The 18234-nt window shown below is 46.3% G+C and overlaps 1 protein-coding gene across 2 annotated transcripts; it reads left to right on the top strand.

Annotated features, from left to right (window-relative positions):
* The first annotated feature begins 1749 nt into the window (after positions 1–1749).
* Positions 1750–8314, top strand: PROX2 (prospero homeobox 2). 2 transcript variants are annotated; one of them, XM_079309364.1, is made up of 5 exons: positions 1750–1832; positions 3722–5283; positions 5769–5876; positions 6340–6534; positions 6627–8314. In XM_079309364.1, exons 2-5 carry the CDS (start codon positions 3793–3795, stop codon positions 6810–6812), a joined length of 1980 nt encoding a protein of 659 aa, XP_079165490.1. In that variant the 5' UTR covers positions 1750–1832; positions 3722–3792; the 3' UTR covers positions 6813–8314. The 2 variants fall into 2 exon arrangements, with proteins under 2 accessions (XP_079165490.1, XP_079165491.1); XM_079309365.1 differs by lacking the exon at positions 1750–1832 and adding an exon at positions 2097–2208.
* The last annotated feature ends 9920 nt before the right edge of the window (positions 8315–18234 follow it).

Genomic DNA, 18234 nt, shown 5'->3' with positions numbered 1-18234 from the left:
ATGTATCAATGCATTCTATATATCTCATGTTAAATAGTCTTATTTATGGATCACATACGTATAAAAATCTATGTATGACGTGTTTATATGAGCATGTATATAGACGTTATTGTATGTAACAGCACATGTATTGCAAGGTGTAATAAATAATCCTGTGCATTACGAAAAGTGCCGTTTCAGGACGCTCTTCTTTGAAGCAGCTCTGCGTTGCTGCAGGGCAGCTCTTCCTGCGGTTTTCCGGCTCACCTTGGCAAACCGTGGGGCTGAGCTCGTGTGGGATGATATTGCCGCAAGCATCACCCACTGGGATGCTGCATGGTTAGAAACGGGCAATGAGGTCATTTCGCCATGGGAAACAGGAAGATTAGACCATAAGTAAGCCCTGCTCCTCAGGTTTGCTCTGTATGTTGAAAACATTTGAGAATTCCCCAGGTAGATTCTGTTTTCTTTCTGCTTCCAGGCAGGGAACCACAGGTGGAAGAAAACCCAAGGAACCTATTTACAGATTCTGAGAATCAGCCTGGGATAGTTATAAAGGGCTGTCTGGCAGCCAGGCATCTCTCAAGGAGCCAAGTCTGGGTTATGCACATGTGCTTTATTTAGCCACTGCTTAATAATATATGAATGGTAAACTACAAGCTTCAAAATATGAGATCATTTTTAAAGGAAGGAGGTTGAATAAAAACCAACAGGGGATAGTCTCTGAAGCTTTGAGGACGAGCTGACTGCTTTAATAAAAAGATCACTGAGCCAGAAATGCTCTCTGCCAGGGATTTCTCTGTGATCTGCCTTTCGAAGGCTAATATCCTTGAACAATAGTGACCACCTGATGTCAACTGCTTTTAACCACAACCTCCTGCTTACCCAACGAATACAGTAAGCATTGCTGTGCTCAATAAGCACATGGAAGCAAAGCAGATGAAGCCCCAGGAGTGGCATGCCTGGCTAGGCTTTGCTCACCCACCCACAGCTCCTGCATGAGAAATGTCTGACAACCACATGTGCTGCCGGGGCAGGCAGGTTTGTCCTGGGGCTGGGGTCAGGGTGTGCTCAGCTGGGAGTGATGGATGCCAGCTCTGCAGGTGAAGCACCCTGTGACAAACAAGGGACTCTGTGTGGCTGCTTTTCCTGTGTTGTCCCATTTCTTGGCCATGTCCATCACTGCAGACCTCCAGGATAGCCAAAACTTCTCCGTGTCCCCGTAGTGTGGGATGTTGGAAATGCCTGACCAGTTTCCATGGAAGATGGGTAGCTGGTGGGATCTGGGCCAGCTCCTTCCTTGCCTGTGGCACTGCTTGTATTTTCATCATCTCACCAACAGTTCACCATCCTGGATCCAGAATGGGCTTTCCAGCCAAATTCCAGGGTAAAAATGCTCTTCTGGGCCTCTGGTCACCTGGGCACCAGCAATTTGGCACCCGAGAGCCCTTGCCTGGCTGGCTCTGGGGGCTGTGAGTGTGAGACAGCAGGGCAGGTGGCTGGGCGCTGGTGTCGGAGCTGACCTCCTGGGTGTCCATCTGCATATTCAGGAGTCGTTCCCAGCTGGTTGGCTGCCTCCGGCCGCCCCACTCCCTCTTTAAGGCCGGAGCGCGGCGGGAGGACGCGCGGCGCTGCCGCTGCGGCTCAGGGGGCACCGCGGCACCGCACAGCGATGTGGCAGCTGCCGAGGGCTCAGGGGACACCCGGGGACAATCGCCGTCCGGAGGCACCGCACGCTGCCCCGCGTCCCAGCGAGCAGCGCCCAGCGAGCCCTGTGCGGCGGGTTCAGCTCTGGAGAAGGCACTGCCCTCCTCTTCTGAGCATCTTCATCTCGTTCCCGTCTTTTTCTTCAGGTAAGAGGAGTCTCGGCTGCTTCTTAGTGCTCTGAAGGGTGGCACTGGAGAAAGCTGCCAGCAAGAGCAGGAACCAAAGCACACACCTGTTAACTGTGTGGGGATAGAGCTGTATCAGCAGGAGAGGTGTGCTTAGGGCAGCACCTTCTGCTCCTGCCGTGCCGGGGATGCTGTGAAGGGGACAAGGTCACCCACAGCGAGCTGCCACGGCCTGGGGCTGGAGGCTCTGTTCTCTCCTTCCAAATCTCCAGAATAAAGTGGTAGTGCTGGAAACCTTTAGAAAGTGGAGACCACCTTTCCAGCTCTGAGTTATCTGCTTGAAAGGGATGTAACACCCAGGTTCCAGGGGCCTGAGCAGCCTCAGCAAAGGGGACAGGTAAGCTCCTGTCCTTGCTGTTGAGCACAGCACAAGAGAGAAATTGTCAGCAAATGTCAAAAGAAGGTGTTCCTGGAGAAAAACTAGTGAGGTTACAGGATCGCACCTTTGAGGAAAGGATTAAGAGTGGATGGAATCTATGACTGTAAAGTGATTGCTGTGTGACTTTATTGGGTGCAGAGGGCAGGCTGAGAGGCAGCTGCAGGCAGTGATGAAACTTGGAACACAAGGACAATGAAGCATGGTGCTGAGAGCTGGTGGCAACACGGCCTTGTGCTGGCTGTGGATAAACCCAGCAGCTTGAAAGACCCTACAGCAGACTCATAGAAAATCGAAACCCTAATGATCAGGATGGGTGGGGAGACAACACAGAACATGTGGTGTAAGATAACCCAGAAAATACTTGGTTTGCCGAGACTATGGCTCTGCAAAAGGTAGAGGAATTTAGGGGTGTTTGAAAAAAGGCAACCTGCTAAAGACCACTGAGAAGGGCAGGAGACTGATGGTGTTGAAAATGATCAGGCGTTTCTGGGAATAGCAAAATAATCTCAGACTTTAAAGGTGTCCGGAAAAGACAAGAGCTGTCCTAATTTAGTGCTGCAAAGCTTCTGCTAATTAATGTGGATAAGGAAGAAACATCCCACAGGGACAGTTACTGTGTAATTGCCCAGGATACAATGTTTTACACCTTTTGCAAAGCTGTGTAAACAGGGAACGAGTGGAAGGGGTGGATCCCTGCTTGGAGCCAGCACAGCAATTTTAAGCCTGGGGCTGCTGGCTCAGTATTTTTTCTCTTCCCTGATAATCCCCATCCTCATTTCTTTTATTCAGTGTTTTGCCAAGCACTTAGGAACCCTGTGTTGTGTCAGCCTGAACATCTCGGTGTATTCTGCTCCCAGCAGGTCCCATTGTACTTTTACCCTCTCTGCCCTCCTCCACCAGCCTGTTTGTGCCCAGCCCCAGGTGCTGCCCCCATCCCCGTGCCCCGGGGGCTCTGCTGGCAGTGCTGGGGCTGGTAGAGGCCAGCAGTGCCCATGGTCTGGCCGGCTGTGTGCCATGAATATTCCACCAGGGATGCAGCTGCTCCTCTGCGCTGCACCAGCACCCAGCAGCATCCAAAGCCTCCCCTTTGCCCGGGTGTAGGAGGCAGAGGGCTCTGCCCGGTGCTCCCTGTCCTCATACCGAGCAGTTTCCCCAAATGCTTCTGGTGCAGATGCAGCTGGTGATGTGGGAAGTTTCTGCTGCCAGGCAATGCCGGGCCCAAAGCAGGTGAAATGGCCCCTGGGCTGGTGGTGGGAGGTGTGCTGGTGCCCAGGGTGTTGTTGCTGTTGTGTGACATCTGACAGCCTGCTCACAGGTTTTGCAGTGCCTAGAGGTTTCTGCCTGGGTCATTTCCTGGTGAAATAGGTTTAGCAGGGGAGCAGGAATGCCACGGACATCTGGGAAGAAAGAATCTCTGGCTCTGTGCTTGGAAAACAGCTGTATGAGGTCCTGTTTCTTGCTCTTTCTCCAGTTCCACACCACTAGCAGGCTGAACATCAAACATCTGGGAAGTCTGCCAGTCTGTCCAGGCAGGAAGAAGATATGATGGACAGCAGGACTGGCTTTGAGCAGGACAGAGACTGTGCCACTTCAGGGCATGGCCAGAAGCTGAAATTGGAGCCCTGTTTTCAGAATGACTCTCTCTTGCCTTCCCCCAGTGCATCCCTGATGCCACAGCTCCTCAGCCACACAATGGTTGGCAGGAACCTGGATTCCACCATTCTATTCCCTTCCTCTCAGGCAGTGGCCTTACCTCACGACTACAAACGTGGTGCAAGTCCTGCAGAAGAAGCAGAAGCCCTGGCTTTCCCCAGGACCCATGCCCCAGCTCCCTGTGCTCATGATGGGGACCAGCTCTCCAAGCAGCACCCACGGGAGCAGCTCTGTGACCAGCACTTGCGAGCCAAGAGGGCCAGGGTGGAGAGCATCATCCAGGGCATGAGCCTCCTACCAGCCCCTCAGGCATTTGACACCAGCCCAGACGCAGCTTTCAGGCATGAGAGGGAAAGGGGTGGTGAGACGCCCCAGGAGAGCAAGAGGAAGCCAAGGGTGCCCCAGCAGGGTGTGGGGACTGCTGGACAAGTGGCTCCCACAGGGAGCAGCTCCCATGCCAAGGGCTGCCAGCAGCTGAAAGAGCAGCTCTGCTTTCTAGAGCAGCAGTTGAGGTGGCTTCAGGAGAAGTTCCACCAAGTCTGTGACGCTGAGGATTCTGCCCAAACCCAGGAAGATTCACTGCCTGGAAGGCCTGAAGACAGACTGAATAAGGACAGTGGCACTGCCAGCAGCAATCCATGCAAAGTGCCTCTCAGGAGGAGTGTCCTGCAGGTGTGTGGGCTGGAGGAGGCTGAGGACAGAGGTGACACAGGAGGCCTGCCCTTGGCAGTGAGGGTACTCTCACAGGCCCTGAAGCACGAGCTGGCTGTGGTGACATCCCAGGTAGTGGACTCCGTCCTGAAGACTGTCTGGCCAAAGGCAGACAGCCACATCCAGAAGAAGCAGCACAGCCTTCAGATGCTGGGGCCAGATGCCAGGAGAGAGTATTCTGCTGGTGGAAAATGCAGAAAGCCACTTGCTAAGCCATCTCCCATGAATGCACCAGGCTCCCTGGGCTCACCCCAGGCTGAAGTCCTACCAGGAGCTTCGGTGAAGAGCCTGGGCTCTTATGCTGGCTCCTTCAGCTCAAAGGAGGTCAGAAAATCCTCTCGGGTACCCAGCATGAGTTATTCACTGGGCTCAGCCACCCCTGTCCAGCACAGCCAGCTGCTGAGCCAGCTGTTGGGCTATGGTCAGCACAGCCTCTGGGGCAGTGACTCTCGTGAGAGCCCACCTGCTCTGGAGAGGGGGTGCCCAGAGCCACTCAACTTGCACTGGGGAACCATTAAACTGAGGTCATCGATTGTGAGACAGCAGCAGCACCATCCCCTGCCCCTGAGCCCTGCCAACATGGAGAGCCCAGCACTACTGCCAGCTGGCAGGGATGGCCACAGTGAGCTGCCAGCTGCAAAAGACGGAGCGCCCTTTGCCTTGACCCATGTATCCTTTGTGGGGAGCTAAAGGTCTCTGGGGAATGTGCTCCCCTTGTCCTCTGGAGCCCTAGCTTGGCACTGCCCCTGCCAGTCTCTGCAAGGCAAAGGTCCCTGCTGCTCCACAGTGGGGGCTACACAGGCAGGAAAAGAGTCCTAAGCCATGGAGGGGCACTGCCACTCCTCAGGGTTGGTCAGAGGCTGTAGCATAGGTGTGGGTACAAGCCTGCTATTGGACCATACTGGGGGTCCTATCATCCTAAACCATGAACAGGTGTCTCATGGAAATTCTAGTTCTCACAAGACTGTGGGGAGCATTAACTTCCTCAGGGATTCTCAAGGGAATAATCAGTGGCCGTCCAGCCAAGGATGAACTCCCTCTGCCCCACTGACAGGCCATGAGGGGCTATGGGCATGGGTGTGTCAGGAGTGGTGCTCAGGGACATGCTGAGCTCAGGATTTGCTGTGTGTAGGCTTTCTTTGACCCCAAGGCAGATGCAGGAGGCGCTGACCCCTGGGCACCTGAAGAAGGCCAAGCTGATGTTTTTCTTCACCCGCTACCCCAGCTCCACTCTGCTGAAGACCTACTTCCTTGATGTGCAGGTAAAAGAGCAGCAGCCAGAGCTGGTGCTGGGGAGGGCTCCATGTGGTGTAGCATTTAGCCTGTCTCTCTGGGGAAACATGAGGAAAGGGATGCTCTTGTGTCCCCTTGCTATGCTGGCAGGAGATGGAGAACAGCACTCATTTCAGTATGTGCTTCCCAAGAGCAGGTGCACAGGGCTGTGGCACACCTGGGCTGTCAGTTCTTCACTCTGTGCAATCAAGATATTCAGATTAAAGCACAGCAGAAATGTGCCTTCCCACTGCAGGGCAGCTGGAATCTGAATGTCAGTGTGGAGAACACCTCGGGCACCCCGATGTCATTTGCCCCAGCTGGGGCTTTTGCAGCCTTGGGGCAGGGCTGGGTTTGGGCCAGTCCAGCAGTGCCTGGCTGGGTTTGCAGGGCCTCGTGGGTGGGGAGGATCCAAGCTGGCATAACACAATCCTCTCGCTCTCCTCCCACCAGTTCAGCCGCTGCATCACCTCCCAGCTCATCAAGTGGTTCAGCAACTTCCGTGAGTTCTACTACATCCAGGTGGAGAAGTTTGCCCGGCAGGCCCTGCTGGAAGGTGTTGTGGATGCCTGCACTCTCCAGGTCTCCCGGGACTCAGAGCTCTTCCGTGCCCTCAACATGCACTATAACAAAGGGAATGACTTTGAGGTGAGCAGGGGGATCTGGGGGAAGGGGGTTTGTGGGAGTAAGGAGGGACCATGACAGGGTGGTGCCATTGGCTGGTGCCTGTCTTGCTGCAGGTGCCAGGACGGTTCCTGGAGGTGGCCAGCCTGACACTGCAGGAGTTCTTCAGCGCCGTCAGGGCAGGCAAGGATGCCGACCCCTCCTGGAAGAAACCCATTTACAAAATAATTTCCAAACTCGACAGTGACATCCCAGAAGGGTTCAAAGCTGCTGGCTGCTCCCAGGAACTGCTCCACAGCTGAGTCTCTGTGAAAGCAGCCCTGGGTCATATGTGCAGTCAGCATGTGCTAAGCACCTCATGGGCACTCTGTACAGCACCTCTTACTTGGGGTACTCTTTGAGGGCCATGCACTCTCTGTAAGACAGCTCCTTAAGTGAGGCCTATCACTTGCCTCATGTGCTGGGATTTTATGCTGTGTATTTTATTCTGCTGCTCAGAAGACTGCCAGAAGGGAGGCACAGAGATGAAGCCATCAGGTTGGAGCCTGAGAAGCTGCCTTGCTCCAGCTCTCTTCATGACCTGGCTGTGCTGCCTTCATTCTCCCTTCCAGAGGGTCATAAACCAGGGCAAACAGCCTTGCTCTTTATAAAACAGGAAGAGGTCCTAGTAGTGGACAAAGTTTCCTTGGCACAGCAGACTAGCGGATGTACTGAGTCCAAAAGCATGACTCAGTTTCTGTCCAGATACAACACACCAGTGTCCAAAAAAAACAGCTGGTGAATTCCAGCATTTCAAGCACTCCATGGGGACAGCTGTTCTGTCTGGGATATGTAAAACTATGTTTGTCATAGCCAGCAAGAATAACACTCTCCTCCATCTCCCTTGTGCTGTTAGACAAGACCCCTCCTATGCAGCTGGGTGCTCCCAGCAGTGTTCTCTGGGATGCTGGAGGAGAGCAGTGTGCACAGCCAGCACTGCTTGGCTCTCCAAAGAGCCTCCATCAGCCCATCACCTGGGAGGACAGCTCCATGCTAAACACCCATCCATGTTCCCTCACACCATGCTCCTGCTGGCAAAACTGCCCCAAGCATCTCTGCTCTGCACCCTGCCCTTGGTGAAAGAGGAGAATGTTATTTGGGATCCATCAGGCCCTGTGGGTTTAACACAAGCTGGGGAAGAGCTGGGCATTGACATCTACAACCCCATTGCTGTAAGGGTTGTAAACTCAAGGAGTTTTCTTTACCCTGTGGCCAAGACTTAGTGACCACTTTTCTACCTGATGGAGCATGGTGAAGCTTTTTGTGTTAAGGGCTCCCTAATCCTGACAGAGGTGGCAGTGGAGAGGAAAAGGCTGTGAAGAGCAGGGAACTCTGACAGGGGCATGGCACAAGAGCACTGGGAGGGCAGTGATGGGCAACAACACACCTGTGCAAAACCCTCAGGGAGAAGAAGACTGGGAAAAGGCCAAGATAATTTTGGGTGTACTGTAAGGTGTCAGCTGGTACTAGAGTGCAGCAAGTGACTTGAGAGGAGAATCACAGCTCCAGCATCAGAGGAGCACATGGGATGATCCACAGGAAAAGCACCTACAGGAATAAAGAGGTGGTAACATTAGGACACAACAGAGAGCTCTGAAATAGAGGCAGTTTGACAGTGGTTCCCCCATCATGAGTGTGACCACCTAGATTTCCTGCTTCTTTTTGTACGTTTATTTCTCCAAGTTTGTATATTTTACAATTCCAACACCAAATTTACTTGATTCCTTTTTAAATAAACACATTAAGTTACCCCTTTACAACCCCATAGACCTATTTTGATGTCTGCTCTAAAGTGTTATCCTAGGAATTTCTTACTTTTTGTTGGGAAAAATAACACTGCAGCAAAAGGGCAGTCCTTCAGCCAGCATTTCAGTGGGGTCAAGCAGGCCCCACCAAGCAACATCAGCTCCTTTAAACCTGGCCCCTCACCCCAATGCCTCATGGATAGTCTGCTCTGAAATGCAACTTGTCTACCTTCAGCCAGGTGTGACAGTGACCATAGAAGTGTCAGAGATGCAGAGGTAGAATCCACCCACTTTTTTGACACCCTAGGGTCCTCCTGCAAGCAGAGATCCTGCCTGGGAGCCTGGGATGCAGCTGCCTCCTCCAGGGCCACTTGTCTGGAAGCAAGGGCTTGCACTCAGACAGGCACAACTCTGCTGCTTAAGTCGAATGAGCTGAATCAAAAATCCTTGTGCTCCTGTGAGAGCTGAGAAAGAAGGAGTTCACACTGCCTTTCCTCCTATCTAGGTCACAGAAGTACTGATATGGAAAAGGCAGTACATCTGCTGGGAGGTGGGGAAAGCTGGGGTTACTCTAGGGGCAATGGAGCCTGAGGTGTGAGGCAAATTGGGTGTGAATTTCACACTACCCAGTCACTAGTGGGGTTCTGCAGGGCACCAGTTCTCTTCAACATCTTTGTTAATGACTTAGGACTCAGAAGATTACTAAGAATAATAAGTTTGCCAATGCCAACTCCCTTTGAGGGCAGAGAGTACTGCAGAGAGACCTCAACAAATCAGACAGATGGGCAATCAACAATTGTATGAAGCTGAACAAGGGCAAGTGCCAGACTGTGCACCTGGGAGGGGCCAACCCTGGTTGTGTGCCTCCAGTAGCCCCAGAAGGTGAAGTGGAGGGGCAGGCACTGATTTCTTCTCTCTGGTGACCAGTGACAGGACTTGAGGAAATGCCACGAAGCTGAGTCAGGAGAGGTTTAGTTTAGATATAAGAAAAGGGTGTTTCACCCAGGAGGTGGCTGGGCACTGACACAGGCTCTCCAGGGAAGCAGTCACAGCCCCAAGCTTGACAGAGTTCCAGAATTATTTGAACAATGCTCTCAGACACATGGTGTAACTCTTGAGGTGTCTTGTGCAGAGAGGGGAATTGAATGTTGATGATCCTGATGAGTCCTTTCCAAATCAGCATGCTCTATGCTTCTATGAAATTAAGGTTTCACTACTTGCGCTGTGCAGGGTACAGTGCATAATGTCATTTACGTTCTAGTCCTACCCAAGACACAGAAGTTAGTTTTCAAACAAAGCCTAATGGGTGCCCATCACCCCATTTCAATAGGGAGATTCCTACTGAAAAAGTGGGTCTGCTTGGAGGGCTGAGGGGAGAAGGGAGAGCTGCTGCCCCCACAGAGACAATGGTAATGACTCCCAGGCTTGGTTGGGCTTGTGCTTCACCATTTCCCACTAATTAGCCAAGGAAGCAACTGGGGCAGTGCAGTCACTACTGCTGAGTTTCATCTTTAAATAAAATATTCTTTCCTTCCCTCTATCCAAATTTCTGTGGTATATGCAAAAAACCCACAGCCACTTGTAACTACCTCCTCTGGGAACAGTTCCTTGGGGCTATCCTCTTACATTTCCAATTGCATTCCTAGCCCATCCACCACAACACACCAAGTCCACATAGCTATACAGCAGCAAAGGCTACTAAATATTTAAAATCACTGATTTCTGCCTCCAGGCTGTGGCTGCTGAAAGAGGGAGGTGTGACCACACTGACTAAGCTGGCCCTTATGTACTTCTCTATGTTAATACTTACCATAAGAGCCCTTATTACTCAAGTGTAGCTAATTAAAGCTTGAAGAAGTTCCTAGTGAATGTGTGCCCTGTGTGCCAAAATAGCTTGGGGGAAATTGACAATAACACATATCTGTTTTTCCTTTTCTTCCATTTAATAACTTGCACCTATCTACAGTGAGTGAAGTTCCCAGCTCAAACAAATGTTTGTGAAAGGGTCCTTCCCTCAAACACACATCTCAGATGCTTAACTTGACATCAGGGCAGCTCTCCATGTAAGTATCCCTTGGCGAGCCAGTGGCCCACATTCATGAAAACTGCTGTCCCATTATATGCCCTGGAAGGACAGATTAATCCAGGTTATAGTACAATTACCACATCTGAGAGCATTTGACTTTGCTCTGGAGCAGACAGCCCTTCCTCTGCCTCCTGTGTGCAGAGCTGTCCTGTGCTGCAGACCCAGCACCATCTGGGGAGGGGGAGAAGGTGAAGCGATGCACAGAGAGCCTGTGGGGAGCAGTCCTAAGGCTAAAACAGGCTGTGGGGTCACTCAGGACAAACTGCTGTGTCTAGCTGATAGCAAAAGCTTTTCCTTTTGCACACCAAGAAATAATGTGTTAGTTAAGCCATGGACCAGGAGATGTGAACTGGGGCTCTGCCAGGTGCCAGCTTCATAGCAGCAGCCAGGTGAGCTGTTCTCCCTTGCCAGCGTGTAGCCCAGGGGCTTTTGAGGGAGATACTCTGATCAAGGATACACAAAGGAGTGAGAGCACAGTCAGTCTCTCCTGGAAGCTGTCTCCACCACCCAAGAGTGGTGCTTGTCTTGGAGAAGAGGGTGGGAGAAGATAACAGACGAGCTACTAGAGAAAAAGCACACATATCCATGAATACATAGACACCAAACCAGTAAATCCATTTTAAAAAGCAGGCCTGACAGAGAAGGCTTGAGAATGGCTCTTCATGTAAAACCAGGGAGAGCTGTGCACAGATCCTAAGGAAAAGCAGATTTAGGGCAACACTCAACACTTTGAGGGTATTGTTCATATTCATATTCCTTCTCATCTAACTGTACAGGCTGCTGAATGGCAGGTAAAGTCCCACATTACTAAATCCCATGGTCAACATTTTCCTTTTTTTCTGGTAATATGCAAACATTAGAAACACCTAAAATTTGAGAAAATTTCTGATTTTCTTCTTTTTAGATGGCTTTTAGCATTTTTACAGCAAGCAATCCCACCTGTCATCATCTCTGCAGTATTTCTACAGGATTTCCAAATTTAGTCATGTTATTTAGCACTAGGCTTTTGATTAAAAGTTTATAAAGTAATTTTCACTTCACGTGCAAAGGTTAAACACTGTTCTTGTTTTTGCTAATCCAATAAAACAAGGCACTACAAGCAACTCTTAATGACATAGCATAAAGTCCAACTGCCACGAGCTGAAGTGGCAGCTTCACTCCTGATGTTTATTGCTTTCTCACTAGTTGTTCTACCATATTTAAAAGGATAGTTTTTAAAAGGGCCAGTCTGTACAATAGAATCAATCTTTTTGTCTTACTGCAATAATGGAAAATAAGCAGCTAAAACTAAGGGGTGGAGTGAAAAGGTAAGAATATGAAAAATAAAAATAGAGGAAAAAATGTGAAACTTCAAGGAAGATATTTTACTGAATTTTCCAAAGCACATTTGTGTCATCCATAGCTTTATACAAATAAATTACAAAAAACATTTAGTATTATTAAAAAAAACCCAAAACAAAAACGCTAAATACCTAACATATGCATATAAATATATCTACATATCTCAATATAAAACCTCTCCTCATTTGGTTCTCAGAGAGCAAACACAGAATATTCAACAGCTTAAGTAATTGTAGTAATTTCTTGTTTTCCGCTTTTTAAGAAAAAAACAACTATAAGGAGAACAATAAAAGCCACCAAGAATTCATGCTAAAGGAAAAAGTGAGGCCACCACTATGCATCTCTGCATGTACTGAGTCCCTACGACTGGCAATACAACCTGTGTTGAAAAAAAAAAACAATTATAAAGGCTTTTAGATAAGCAGTTATAAAGGTTTTAGATAAAACACTTTTGGAATAGTACCTACAATTAGTCTTAAAAAGGTAATGCTGTAAAATGGTGTTTTTAACCCCAGAGTGCTCGATCCTCTTGCGCAATCATTATAAATTAGAACTATCACCTGTTCATGTTTTGCAATGTCCCAAGGCTGCAGCTGTGAGAACACAGATTTTTCCAGTTGTTTCTTTTGAGGAAGGCTGTGCCCATAAAATGGCATTTCCTTCTGAGCACAGAACACCAGGTGCTTTTTACTTGGCAGTGCTCTTCAAATAACTTCTGGGGAAAACACAAGCTCCAGTGCAGCATCCAGGCTCACTGCTGCTGTCAGAGCTTCACTGCTCTGTGACTTCAAACAAACAATTTTTTCTGTGACTTCAAACAAACCACTTCTTCTGCAGCTATCTAACCCCTGAGCTTCAATGCAAGCACCTCCATTTCTGACTAAACTTTTAATAAGCAACATTATCCAAAAGACCAGGGCAATTTTCACAGGAATTGGAAGCATCAGGAAGTTAGAAACACCATCTCAGTCTTATCAGTGAAAGCATTCATGGCACAGGTTCTTGGCTGCAACAAAATTGTAACAGAACAGGCCAAGGTGGGAGTTCTTGATCTGGTGACAAACCTTCAGCTTCAAAAACTTTACGGAGCTTTGATTATTTATTGGAATGTAAAGAAGTCACAACACTATACTCACCCATATGTTGGCACTTAACTGGAGACATGTCCATTAACACTGTATAATTTGCTTGCACAAGCATCTTCCAACCTGCAATGCAGGATGCTGCTGGCAACGTTTTCTGTATTTGAATAGTCATACCGACCAGGGAAACAAAATCCTTGCAGATCCTGGGCTTACTCATAAAAATGACTGGACATAATTTTTCAGAAGGGGCCACCCATGCTAGGAGGAATTATCTTTGGTGTTTCTTGACAAGTGACAGTGGAGAAGATTGCAGAGCCACAGAGCACGTGTGGTGCAGAACAAATTGTTGCTGTGTGAACTCTTGACAAAACTACAGAATCGTCTTTCTCTTGAGCTCCTGTAAGGCCACTCCTATAAAACTGCTTTGGGTATTTCAAGCAAAAAGAAAGCAATTTCTCTCCTTTACACCCTCAGCAACACCAATGACTATTCCATTTCCTGGTAACAAGTACAATGTATTGATATACTCTGAATACCCCAACACCACCTGTGACCATTTGTCACCTGATTTATTGGCAATGAAAAGCAAGTTTAGCTCTTCACTGTGTCATGAATCACAGTATTTATGTGGGAATATGCCAACTTGACAAATAATGACTATAAAGGCCTCAGTCAGACAGTAGACATGCAGTTACCACCACAGGATCTTACCTCTCTCAGTATTACTGTGTGGCTTGCTATGTCAGCCACAGCCAACCATCAGCCTCAGGGCCATCCAACTGCTTTTTCTGCAGAGGCTGTCCTCTTGCAAATAGTGGCAGTAGCACTCCCTGGCAGGCCAGCTTCTCATTGTAAACAATGTTGGAACCAGTGTGGGAGATGTTCCTTGGGAACACTGCACTGACATCACCTGAAAGCAGCGTGTAGTGCCCCAAAGGCCTTTTCAGGAAAGTTTACTGTCCCTTGCATGATCTCTGAGACTCAGTCATGATCCAAGGATCTTGCTGCTTCAGCAGTTTGCAAAACTCAGCTCACCATCTCACAAAGATGCTCCTGTAAGCCTTTTGGATGCCGTTTCAACCTGTCTTTATTCAGTCTATTATTGAATGGTCATATGTTTGCAAGGATCCAGTGGCTTTTTCCACCGGAAATAAATCATAGAATTAGAAGTCCACACCAAAAAAAAGCATCTCTAGCACACTGGAAGTCAAAGTCAAGAAAGGATTGTCAGACACAAAAAATAATAATTAAGAAAGCTGGAGGAGAGGGAGGTAGAGAGGACAGAGAAATGCCAAGTACTGTAGATGTAACTCAGATATCATGCAGGTGTAAAAGAGAAATCTAGAAGTAATGGAATAATGACAAGGTAAATACAGCATTCCAAACAATCAGGTCCTACATGAGAAAGATCTATGTATGATAGCTCTAAATCCTAGTACAGTTAAAAGAGCACTGACAATTAACAAGGAGAAAGGTTTCATGCAGTTGCCTCTCCAATGTCTGTTTCTCCCCATATTACATTTAAATAGAACTGTAACACTGGGAAAGTGTCCTGCCATGACAATTCATTTCTGCACTGATAAGATTGAGCAGTTATGTTATTAATACATATGACCATAGCATGGCTTCATGTGCCTCAGCACATGAATCCACATCATACATAGTTCCAAATTACAAGTCATTCATCCATTATCCCACATGAAGATGTAGCACTCCCCCAAATGCAAAATGGAAGAAGACTGACTCATTAAACCCCTAGATAAAAATCAACCTAATTAGTCTATGAAGAGTTACAAGGTGAATTTCTGAGAAGCATCCCTGAAGACATGCATCTTTGTGCCATTCCTGCTCAGGTAACAGGGCTTATCTGCTCCACATTAACTGTTCAGAGCTTAGCTCAGATGTATCCTGGGCACAGGATGGAATCCCTGCGTGCACAGAGTTCAAGGGCAACATATCAGTGACTGCCAGAGAAAAGCTTCTTCTTCCAAAGGCAAAACTGCTCTTAAAATAAACCAAGTTCTGTCACAATGACATCAGCAAAATCCACAGTCAAACAAAAAAATACCAGTTGGTAGCAGTGTTAAGTAAAAAAAAAGTGCTGTCTAATTGCAAAAGTGGTATTTTTCATATTATCGTATTTTCAAAACCTTCTTATTTTATCACAGTTAGAAAACCAGCATAAAAAGAGTAATCTGACATTGAATGCTGAACTCCAATTCTAAATTTTTTCACAATGTATTCCTACACTTTCATACTTTCCAAAATTCCCTAGAATATTGTACAGTCTAGATTTTGCTGCCAATTACACTCTTTTTGCCAGGGAACATGCCAACCACATGCATACTTGCAAAATATTTTAATAATGCCATTATTTCCATTATTTCTTGTTTATCAAAGATTGTGTATTACACTCCTGCAGAATGTAGCCATCTCATTACTAACCCTGGACCTCATGCAGACTTGTAGGTGGTGTGTATATGAAGTTCTGCTTCACTAGAAATGATAAACAACTGCCCATGCACAAGAACACAGCACCTGCATTTTCTGTTCCCAGAACTTAACACCAAAAACTTCATACACTAAGAAGAAATGTCTAAATGAAGAAATATTGCAATGTTCCTTGAGAAAGACCATCTTTCTCCAAAACTCTGCAATGACTGCTGCTGCATCAGAGGATGTAGTGAAGAATAGCCTTTGAGAGAGAAATTCTCTGGACAACTGTAGCTTTTCAAATAAAATTACTTACACATATAATGCAAAAAACTATCCAAGCAGAGTTCAGTATGACATGATATGGTCAGCATTTTTGCATAAGCAAAACACAAACTGTGCCAGTTTTAACTTCTAGAAAGTCCTTTCCTTGAATATAGCACATTGCTAAGTCTAGCCAAGGAACAAGATGGAAGTCTGCAGGACTCAGACAACTTTCCACAAACCAGCACTGATGTAACTGATAAGGAAGGTGATGAAGAAATGTTTATCACTGAAGGTCACACGTCTCAACAGTTCCCCAAAACTGAACCAAAGTCAAACAGTCATTTATGTTTTACTGAGGTAAATCTAGCTTTTGAGTTAGATCGTTATTTTGCTTCAAGTCTGACTTCAAATAGTACATAACAGGATGCACTGTTAGCATACTGCTAGCAATGCAGCATACTCACCAATTTACTGTCTCTTCCAAAAGATTAGCAAAAGAATTGCTTAAAAGGCACCTGAACATTCTTCTCGAGCTACATCTGAACTGTATACACTGCAATGATATTATAACAGGCAGGCTTTGAAGTAAAAATGAGAAAGTTTGCATCCAAGTTAACTTTAGGGCCATCCCTTCAGCCTTACAGCAGACTTTCTCTGGCTACTGGGAGAAGATAAACAAGGAGTTACATTCTTAATAAATCAAAATGAAGATCATAAACTTCTTGGAAAAGAATATTCACATTCTTACCTAACTATAAAGTTAGCAAACAAACTCCAGCAAACTGTGCAGCAATCACACAGTACATTGTGGAAACCTATTTGAACAGTTCACATTAGAGCTGCAAGTTTGTTTCATTATGACAGATCTCAGTAGTGCCTCTTTATCAAGCTGTGGTTCTGAGACTTTTTAGCCAGAATAAAGTTAGCAGGTTCTTCTACAAGAAGTATCCTTAGTGTTTTGGCTTAGATAGTTATCCTTACTTTTCTTCCCTCCAAGAAGAAAAAAACAAAAAAACCAAAATCCACAAAAGATGCAACAAGAAACTCTGGAAGGCTTCAGAAGCATTATTTCTTACTACAATATATTTAAAGGCTTAACACTCCAAAAGCAGCTATTAGTAAGGTTAAATCCCATTTTCCATTAGAAATCATCAGTTGTCAAGCTTTTTCAGAGGATATAGATGACCATTTAATTTTGATGCCACTCATTAAAGCACAAGAAAGATCTTGTTCTATGTTTATACAGCCTGTAGGTTCAATGGAGTACAAAATCTTGACTGTGGACTGCAAGTGATACTCCACAAAACAGCAAATGTTAATCACTGATTTTTTTTCATAGGAAAGTGGCCACTTTCCTTCATGAAGTAGAGGCTATTGGTTTGTAACTCTATCAGGCAATATGAAACCACAAAAACCAAATTATTGTGGAATCAATATCACGTTTTTTCCCCCCAATTTAATCCTAACATTAATTCAATACTTTACTGCCATCTGGTTGTCATTACCTGAAAAATCTTGAATTCTGTGTGGCTAATTGAGGAGTACAATGAGATCTGCTACCAGATTAGTTGAACTGTCCAGGCCTTCAAAGAAAAGAATTTGGCAACTGCAGTTCAATGGAAATGTAAAAACAAACACCTCAAAGCATAGCAGTAAACTTGCACAAGAATTTTGAGCATCCACAGATGAATATATGGAAACAATGTAGGTGTTTGTAATCAATGTTTTCTGTCCTTCAAACAGTAATATGGTCTTCTCACAAAAACAAGCCACATACATGCAAAGGCTTGTACCTGGGTGAGTAACAGCAGTAAAATAAAACTTTTTTTACTATTTGCATCAAACTTACCAAAGCAGAATTAAAAAAATAAAATTAACTGCTGCTTAAGATATTTTGTCCTCCACATAGAATGAAAGTCACCAGTAAAGTAATTTTTAATACAAATATTTAGATTTTCTGTAGTTAATGGCTATTTACACTCTGGCACCAGAAAATTAACACCCTACAAGATTTAAACAGAAAATATTTTAGATTTCAAAGACTTTTTTTTCCTTTGGTAATATTTCAGTTTACATGAAGAAGCTTTTTATGGGTTACAAGTCAAACTGCTTTCTGAATCAGCTTGCTCAACTATACTCTTGATCTGCAGGCAAAAAATGGCAGGGATTAATTTAAGATTCTCCTCTGTAAACATATATGCAGCCAGTAGCTAAATCAGACATCTCAGACAGTGGGGCTGCTATCACATTCGACCCACACAAGACAGATTCCAGCTCTGATAATTACAGTAAAAGTAACTGAACTCCTTTTCCTTTTCCTTTTTTTTTTTTTTTTTTGTTTTTTTTTTTTTCCCACAACGACCACTGCAGCTATAATTTCTTTCCAAAGACAGCAACATCACAGGAAGTGGCAAAGTGATGACAACCTTGCAGTCTTCATGTATTCCTGAGAGTATTAGCTGTTCAAACAGTAACTTCATAAAGGGAAATACTGGTCACAGCAGACAGTTCAGATGCCATCCTAATGCACAGCATTAGGAATTTCTTGTGTGAACATCCATTCATACAGGTGTATCTTGATCAGTTATGGAAACAAAAGTTGTTCCTGTACTCATGTACAATGGAAACAGCATGGAGAAACACTAGACTGACATTCCAGAGCACAAGCTGCAGGGAGAGGTCTCCCCTCCCAAAAAGATTCAATCTGAGAGTTCCATGAGGCAGAAGG

Source organism: Erithacus rubecula (genome assembly GCF_903797595.1).
Source record: "Erithacus rubecula genome assembly, chromosome: 6".
Classification (NCBI taxonomy): domain Eukaryota; kingdom Metazoa; phylum Chordata; class Aves; order Passeriformes; family Muscicapidae; genus Erithacus; species Erithacus rubecula.
Note: the sequence above shows the minus strand (reverse complement) of the source record. Positions and strands in the feature narration are given on the sequence as shown.